This window comes from Rousettus aegyptiacus, unplaced genomic scaffold (genome assembly GCF_014176215.1).
Source record: "Rousettus aegyptiacus isolate mRouAeg1 unplaced genomic scaffold, mRouAeg1.p scaffold_m13_p_2, whole genome shotgun sequence".
NCBI lineage: Eukaryota > Metazoa > Chordata > Mammalia > Chiroptera > Pteropodidae > Rousettus > Rousettus aegyptiacus.
The window spans coordinates 129,547,744-129,556,648 of NW_023416295.1; the positions used below are offsets into that span (position 1 = coordinate 129,547,744).

At 55.6% G+C, this 8,905-nt stretch overlaps 1 protein-coding gene across 1 annotated transcript; it reads right to left on the reverse strand.

The window, feature by feature from the left end:
* Nucleotides 1-2,000: 2,000 nt before the first annotated feature.
* Nucleotides 2,001-8,905, reverse strand: TAMALIN (trafficking regulator and scaffold protein tamalin). Its single transcript, XM_016142657.2, has 8 exons — nucleotides 8,582-8,905; nucleotides 6,504-6,553; nucleotides 4,843-4,897; nucleotides 4,635-4,737; nucleotides 3,405-3,498; nucleotides 3,235-3,301; nucleotides 2,962-3,028; nucleotides 2,001-2,505 (listed from the first exon to the last, which is right to left on the reverse strand). Exons 1-8 carry the CDS (start codon nucleotides 8,822-8,824, stop codon nucleotides 2,039-2,041), a joined length of 1,146 nt encoding a protein of 381 aa, XP_015998143.2. The 5' UTR covers nucleotides 8,825-8,905; the 3' UTR covers nucleotides 2,001-2,038.

Below are 8,905 nucleotides of genomic sequence, written 5' to 3' on the forward strand. Positions count from 1 at the left end.
TAGAGGAACATGTTATGAATAAGCCATGATAAGGTTTGAATTTTCGTCTTTTATTTCAGGGGAAGCCATAATGGGTGTTAAGCACAGGAGGGTTGTGATCCAATTCCCTGACTGCTTGCTGTGTGAAGGGGCGGTCTAGGGGCAAGAGAGGAAGCAGGGAGCCCATTCAGGAGGCAAGTGCAGCCAACAGTGCAGGAGAGAGACGGTTGGAGGCAGCCTGGCTGAGTGAGGTTGCCGCTTAGACCTCTGAAAGCCACTTTTTGTATGTTGGCTATTGTCAAGGAGGAACACTGGTACACGAGTCTCAAGTCTTAGGCCCAGCTCTGCCACTTACTTTCTGTGTGACCCTAGACAGATCACTTGGAGATGCTTTGAGCACACACTGTATTTAATGAGGTTCTACTATACGCTAGTATTGAGCAAGAAATACAGCAGTGAATAAGACAGAAAAGATTCCTGAGCCCTACTATAAGACGGGTACATCCTAAAGGGGAGTGGGGCCAGGCAAAAAAACAAAACCCATAAAAGTCCAGACAATTTCAGATGGTGATGAGTGGCATGATGAAATAAAACAAAGCTCTCTCACTGCTTGGGTGTGACAGTATTTCGGACAGGGTGGCAAGGGCTTTGGGAGGCAGAGTTGAGAACTGAAGGACCCAGCTATGGGAAGAGCAAGTTTAGAGACCTCTAGAGGTGGTGGATCTGAAGTGTATTGAGTACACCAAGGCCACAGGAGCAGGAAACAAGGGAACGAGGCAGGCAGGGGTCAGCTATCCCAGCACTGGAGATAGAATCTTGTTCTATGAGTACTGGGAAAGGAAACCATTGAGGAGTTCATGAAGTGGTCAGTAGATTGGGCCTGTCACAGATTCACTGGATGATGGCTAAGATCTCTACGGGAGACCCCAGACTCCAGGAAGAGAGGGTGCCAAACACAGTTATTTTCACAAGGACAGTTAAGAACTTTAGATGAGACTTGTCCACCACCTGTTATGGGTATTTGGGTAGGGAGGCTCAAGATGCACTGAAACAAGTGCCCAAGTTCTGAAGAGGTGTGGGGCCTCCAGTTCAGGCCCATACATGTATGTTAAAAATCCCCTAGACTATTTCCCTGGCTGCTGGCCCCAAGCAAATAAGATGTACAATATGGTGTATGTATGTGTGTGTGTACACGTGTGTGTTGGGAGTGGGGCGTGCATTGGAGTCAGAGCTTGACTGAGCCCAACCCTCCCCCTCAGGCAGTCACCACGCTGACACAGATGCAAAAAAATCCATCAATTTTATACAGTCTGTGGTTCAGAAGCAACGATATGCAAAACGGTAGAACAGTCTACGCTGCCCCCACCACATCTGGACACGTTCATTCCTTCCCCCCAAAGGGCAGAGAACCCAAGACCCCTGCCTGGCAGGACCCGACTTCATTGTGGACCCCTGGGAAGGTCCAAGCCCTTAGGGATCAAGGCTGGGAGTAGGGGAACCAGCATCTTAGGCCCCCTCAGGGACCCACTGGTTAACTGGAACGGTGTGTGCACACGTGTGTGTGTGTGTGTGTGTGTGTGTGTGTGTGTGCGCGCGCGCGCAGGACGGAAGAACGACCCCGCCATAGGCCATTTCTCCTCAAGGCCAAGGGTGGGGAGCAAGTAAAGCTGAGAAGAGGGCTTCTGGAAGAGAGACCCTCCAGGAGGAGTTTTCCTGGACACCCCACAAGGCACTACTGACCAGATGTAGGATGGCACACCCCATCTTTGGCCTCAAAACCCCTTCCAACCAGAGTTCGCCTGGTTTTCCCCAGCACCTGCTCCCACTGAATTTTAGGGGAGGAGTAAAGGGGTCTGAGGCCTGGGTTCCCACTGGGCAGAAACAAGCCAGGAACCCAACAGGCCAGCTGGGCTGGCAAGGACCCTCTCCCGCTGCTCTGGTCTCCTGGGGTCCCCCTAGGCTGGGCGCCTCCCCCGCCCCTCCCCCGCCCCCTTTTTGCACTAGTTGGAACGAATAAATAAATAAATACCTACCCCCCCACCCCCAGACCATCCTTCCCCTACAACTGGCTCTCCTCCTCCTCCAGGGAGCGGTTGAGTCCAGGGATGAACTTGAGCAGCCGCCGACGGAAGCTCCGGTACTTGGTTTTGCGCAGACCCGGGCCACACAGGGCCTGCTCTCTGGCCTCAGTCCAGAGCGCGCCCCCAGGGCCCGCACACCGCACGCTGGCGCTTCGGCTCAACCCCGCCCGTGGCCCGGAGGTTAGAGCCTCGGCTGGTCCCAGGCCTGACGCGCGGGCAGGGGGCGGTGGTGGAGGTGCTGGAGGCTCGGCGCCCTCGAAGAAGCATGTGTGGTAGACGGCGTCATCAGGGTCTCCTCCAGACTGCCGCGCGACCCCGCGAGGGCCCCCGGGTGCGGCCAGCAGGGGCCCGAAGGGCAGCGAGCCTGGGAGCAGGCCAGCCCCGTAGAGGCAGGAGCGCACTGACTCCAACGTGTCATAGATACTTGGGTCCTTCACCACGAGGCCTGCCAGAGCAGAAGACACCAAGGAGGGCCGTCAGAGGGTATGGCTAGAACTCAGCAACTTTCTATTGACCATTTGTGTGGCTCTGGGCAAGTCACAACCCTGAGCCCCACTTCCCTCATCTGGAAAACAGGAATCATACACAGATCCTTATGAGGACCTCTTACTACACAAGAGCCACCGAAGGGATTTGAAACAAGCTCTCTGAGCCTTAGTGTTTCCATTTGTGCAACAGAGATGATACTATCTAATACTTACCTTTCTAGGGCTATTGTGAGAATAAACTAAAAATGTGTGTGCATCAGCCCAGGAGGTATTGTGCCCCAAGTAGTAGCTCAGAAAACTTTTCTTCACTTTGGAGGGGGAGGTAACCCACTTGCTCTGAGGCGAAAGCATGGCTGAGATTAAGGGGGTATCAGTAGGGGCACAAGTTGCCCTTCACAACCCGATGTACTCACCATGCACCAGCCGCTGCTCCTGCACCATTAGGGACCTGTATTCTCCCCACTTCTCATACAGGGTTTGCTGCAAGAGACACCACCCACCTCACTGTCAGGAGCCAGCAAGAAACTAGCAGGAGGTGGGTACAGACGGAAGGATAAGGGAGTACATCGAGGAAAACTTAAAGCTAAAAGGAGGTTCAGATAGATAAATGACCCCCTGAAAAAGAGTGGGGCTGGCAGGGGCTTGGGAAGAAGAGGGTGGAGGCTGGAAATTAATGGCTGCTTTACCTTCAGGTACTGCAGACGAGCCTCCAGTTCCGCCTTCCGAATTGACGTTCCATACAGAGTTTCCAGCCTGGGGAAGTTGAGGAATCAAAGGCTAAGTGAGGCCCCGGGGTGTGGAAACACTGAAACAGGCTGACTCACGAGTCTTCAGGGATCACAGCACCTGGACATACCTGAGAACGTTTCCAGATGCCTTAATGATATCAACGATCTCTCGATGCCGGATGCCTTCCACATTTAGGCCATTGACACTGGCGATGGTGTCCCCTGCCAAGGGTAACAGAATTCCAGCTCCTTACCTCAGACGGAAAGGGTAGGGGTAATAACCCCACAGAATACTCCTGAACCTCCCCCCCACACACACACATGCACACACACTCTTCATGGTTCTGGAGAAACGTTGTCCAGGCCCAGCACCCTAGCTTAGGGGGCAGGGTCCTAATACACCCACACCTACACTCCACCCTCAGGAAGCTCTGTCCCCAAAGGCTAAGCCCTCTCAGCAACCTTGAGCTGCCCCCATAGTTGGTTATTTCAGTCCAGCCCACAGGGTGTCATGAGTCCCAGCCAAGACAGGAAGAGGGCAGGGCCAGTAGCACCAAGCTAAGAACTAACACTGGCCCCAAGCATGAGAGGCCATGATATCCTGTGCCACTGCAGAGCATCCTGACCTCAGGCAAGACAAGCCACCATCTCTGGGGGTTCATTTTCTATCTGTAAAAAGGAGGTGTGGATCCCTGCTATGGCTACCTTGGGGATCAGGAGGGAGAGTAGATAGGAAACAACTTTGTCAAGTTGCAACATACCACTTGGCTACCAGGGACTAGTGGTAAGTGGACAAGTTGTTCAGGGCTTAGGGAAGAAAATGGTGATAGAATTGGGGGGAGGGGGTGGTGGTAAATTCATGTAGTCTCAGGCTGCCCCTTCCTGGGACTTAGAATTATAGATTTGGCCAATTCCAAAGGTCTCCTACTAGACACACCATTTCCCCATTAGAGGAAATAATACAGGTACACAGAGTTGGGCCAGGTCAGGGGCAAGATAGTCACTGATCCCCAATATCAGGCAGATCTAATGAAATGGCTCCTTCCCCAACTCCTGCCCATGCTGGATTGCCAGGTTGCCAGGAGGAAGCAGAACAGCAGCAGCAACATCTGGCATTTATCGGGCCCTGGCTCTGTGTCAAGGGAACCCCTCATCACACTGTGGCGTGAGGACATCTTATCACTCCCATTTACAGATGGGACTGCTCAAGATCACATAGTAAATGGCAAATTTGCCTGGATCCAAAGCCTGGGATCTATCCATTCTTCTTTCTGGCTTTCCCAAAATAAGACAAGAGTACCACTCTACTTGGGAGGAAGGTCACACCCCCTTCCTTATGTCCTGGACTCAGGCCCCACCTGGTGTGAGTCCAGCCAGCTGGGCAGGGCTAGACTCATGGACCCGGCAGACAAAAGTCACCATCTCCACACGCTGCTCTTCCCGGTGGTGAAGGCCATACGTCTGTAACAGACAAGGGGACTCTCAGCCCTGGGGTGTGGTGAGGTCCATCCATCCCTCAGACTGGCCTCCCAACCCTTTATTCGCTCTGAATCCAGCTTCTCCCACCTGGATCTCAAAGCCAAAGGTCTGGTTTTCCTCCTTCTCCAAAGTCAGCACTTTCCTGTAGGAGACACAGGGACCATATCATCAAGGCTGTCAGAATTTAAAAGGGCTTGGCAGTCCCACAACAGCCCCTCCGCTGAGGCTGGGGTCGGGTCTAGAACATCCAGGCATGGCTCACTGTCTCCAGTGACAACTCATTCTCATCACAGGTTGCTGAAAATGTCCCTTCCCTATACCAAGCTGAAATCTGCTTCATCCGGCCACACAGCATTAGTTAATTCAGCCTCCAGTCAAGGAAGGTGATGAGAATGTCCGGCCCCTAGAGCAGTGGGCTAGCTGAATTTTCAGCCAGTTCCTGCTTTCTAGTGGGCCCCAGAGTACCACTTACTGAGTAGCCGAGGCCCCAGATTCAGCCCCAGCCTGGAGCCTCTACCCTACAGCCTTGGGGAGAGGGCTGGACCCACCCCTAGAGGCCAGTCACGAGGCTCAGCCCAGACCACAGCTGCTCCTCCCAGCTGCGGTGGGGCCAGCCCACCAGATGTGAGGGCTGGGGGAGGAGAGCCAGGAGGCTGTTCCTTCCCCGCACTGAAGGCCTGCCCACTGGACACAATGGTCTGGAGCTGCTCCAAATCCTCGCCTGCTGGGGGAGCCCAGAGTTTCCTTTGCTCGGCCCCACCCCCTTCCTTCCCTTCCAACCAGAGGCAGAGTTAAAGCAGCCACCAAAGGCCCCTTCAAGTCTCACAGCCTCATAAAGGCCCTGGAGACTCATGTCCCTGAGTCTCAGCTTGACCCAGATACCCTCCAAATGCTGTGTGGTAACTCTCAGCCCCAACCTGAGCTCTTCCCTACTTTGAATGCAGGACTTTCCCCCTGTGTATTAGGGCAGAGAGCAGAGTGATGAAAAATTCTGTGTCTACCCCAGTGTTCTCTGGTTTTCTGGAAGGGTTAGCAAACTTTTCTGCAAAAGGTCAGATAGTAAATATGTTAGGCTTTCTTTTGGGGGCCCATTCAGCCTCTGTCATATATTGTTCTTTGTTTTTATTTAACAACCCTTTAGAAATATAAAAACAACTCAGCTCAAGGGCCAAACAGGCCAATCTGGCCAGCAGGCTAGTCTGCTGATTCATTTTACAAGAAGCCAGGCCCAAATCAGGACAGGACACGGCAGAGTGAAGCCTGAGGTCAGCACCTGTGTCTGCCCTCACCTCAGATCCTTCCTAAGAGGGCCGCCACAGGACTGGACCATCGTAGGACTGACATTCTGGAGGCAGGGCAGCCAGATTCAAGTAGCTGGACAGGACCTGGCTATGGTCTGGGCCCTCGGAGTTTGCTAGGGCTGGGAGGGCTCAGAGCCCTGAAGACTTCTCTCACATCCTCCACCTCCCAGATTCATGTCTCCCCAGAAGGGGGTAACTGGCAGAGACTGGGAGTGGGTTGAGGAGCACTTGATGACTCAAAAGTCCCTACCTCCTTTTTCTGCTCCCCCCCTTCATACAGCCCACACCCCCACGTGCCCCTCACTCCTAGTGAAGGAGACGTGCTGAAAGAGTGGGAGAATGACTCTCCCTGGACTGGGCTGAGATGCTGCGTCGTGCTGCCCCTTACCCCCTCCTGGGCACCTCATCCTTTAAACCAGGGCAGGGGCTGGGGTGGTGGTGACTCACCGCTGTTGTTCAGGACTCTGGCTGAGATTCTTCCAGCGGAATCCTGAGCCCTAGGTGGGAAGATGGAGAGTTAGGAAGAAGCAGGTGAAAAAGGGGCCGTCCTTGAGCACATGCTGAGAGTTCTACTCTGGAAGGTCCATCCCCTGGGCTCCAGGCCTGGACCCAGCACTTCACTCCCTGTTGCCTATCTGGTCCCAGTTCCACACCTGCTCAGTGCCATCATCAATATCACTCCGTAGCTTTCTCCTTAGGCTTTACCTCCATAATTGGGACTTCAGGGACACAAGGGTCCTCCTGGGTTCCAGACGCATGAACCTCTAAGCCCAGGCTGGGAGCAGGGGTCGGGGGTGGGAGGGGAGTCATTAGTCTAGATACAGTAGTTTCCACCCCCAGGGCACATGTCTGCAAGGTCTTAGGCCTCCCAGATCCCTCAAGCTGAGGCATGGTGCTCCTCCCAAAGGTTCCCAAAGAGGGGCAGGGGCACTTCAGAGACCCCTTGCCAGTCAGGTCTCTCCTAATCTTTCAGCCATAGACAATGACTTGGGGCAGCTGGGGTCAGGGGCCCAGGTCTGGAGGGCTGGCAATCCCAGCCTAAAATGTAGAAAGGCAGGAGTCAGAGAAGCCAAGACACCATTCCCAAAGTACAGCCTATTTCAGGGACAAACTGTGGATCCCAGATGTAGGTGACCAGCTGTACCCAGCTCTACCTGGGTCTCTCGACATTGCCATATATTCATTGCTTTCTAGGACAAAAAAATCTAGATCTCAAACGTGTAAGTCTCACCAGACTTAAGGAGAGAAATTGGGAGTTCTTTTTATTTTTTTAGGGGACAGGGCATGTGACAGAGCTGAGGGTTCCTGCCTTTTTAGGGCCCTTGAGAAACTAAAACAGTCTCGCTCCCTAAATTTTTGGTCCTTGGAAAAAGGCTTGTCCATGTGCTCCAAAGAGCCCAGGGCCTTCCTGGTGGGTGCCTTTATTAACCCCCCCCCACACACACACACACCCGCCCCAGACTGCCCCAAGGCTGGGAAGAGAAGGGAACCCTCTTTCTCTAGAACCAAAGATTGGCCTTAGGGGTGGGGACAGCTCCCAAATGGGACTGGGCAGCATAGAGAGAGAGAGAGAGAGACCCCTTTGTCTTTCCAACCTATTTTCATAAAATGCAAATTCTCAACAAGCTGTTCATTGTGTGGGGGGGAGCCAAGGGCCAGGGGAGGAGGAGAGGGCTGAGTGAAGAAAGGCCACCAGCCCCCCTCTCTTTAACCTGGGTCTTGTGTTCCCCCTTCTGAGAGCTCAGATCTCCCTCGGGCCAGAGGAAGAGCCCTTGGAGGAAGGGGAGACTCAGAGGGCGGGCGCGGCCCGCATCCTTCCTGCCCCACCGGCGCCTTGCGACCCCTCCTACCGCGTCCGGTCGCGACTGAAGTTTAGGGCAGCGGTGGCCTCGCACTTCGTACTTCAGACGCAGGGCCAGAAGGCAGGCCCCCAGCCCAGGCATCCAAGCGTCCCCTCAGGGGGGCAAGCGATCTCACCAATGGGGAGCGTCCGCCGCCTTCCCTCTCCACCCTAGGCGCTGGGACCTTCCAGTGGTCTGGGCAAGCGGCGGGACTCCAGCCCTGCGCTTCCCGGCTCCAACCGGAGGAGCCTGGGCGAGGAATCTTGGGGGCCTCGAGACACCTGGGCACAAGGAGGCGGGACGCGGGGGCTGCCGGCCAGATGGGCGAGGAGAAGAGAGTGCTGGGGGCTCAGGAGGGAGAGGAGCAGGAAGGGGCTGCGGCGTGTGGGGAGCGGAGCGAGAACCCCAAGATTTGGGTTGCGTGGAGGTGGGGGCTGGCCCCGGGTGAGGCCGAGGGCACTCAGCAGGTTCTGAACGTGGCCGTAGAGATCGGCGGGCTGGGGAAGAACGAGAGGGGATTCGGTGGACTCCGAGTAGTGTTGTAGGGGTCAGCGGGGGATATTGGGGGATATTGGGGGTCAGCAGGCACAGGTCGGGGATATTGCAGGGTTGAGCGGGTCCGGAGAAAGAGGCACCAGGGTACCGAGAGTTGACGTCGCGAGATTTGGAGAGTGGGGTACTCACCTTTCGGCGGGGCAGGGTGCCCCCGGACACTGCAAGCGCGCGATACAGCTCAGCGGGGTGATAGTCCTCCAGCGCCGCGTACAGCTCGTCCCCGGGGGGCCCAGGGCTGGCGGCAGCGGCCGGGGGACCCGAGGCCGGGGTCCCTGCCGGAGCGACTTCCGAGTCGGGAGCCCGAGTGGTGGGGTCCGGGGCGGCCGCCGCCTCCTCCTTCTGCTGCAGCTTCCTGAGTCGGCGGAGGGTCATGGCTCCGGCGCCCCTCGAAGGCGACGACAGCTCTGCGAGACGGGACTAGCAGTGGCTCGGGGATGCCAGCCGGGCGGGTGG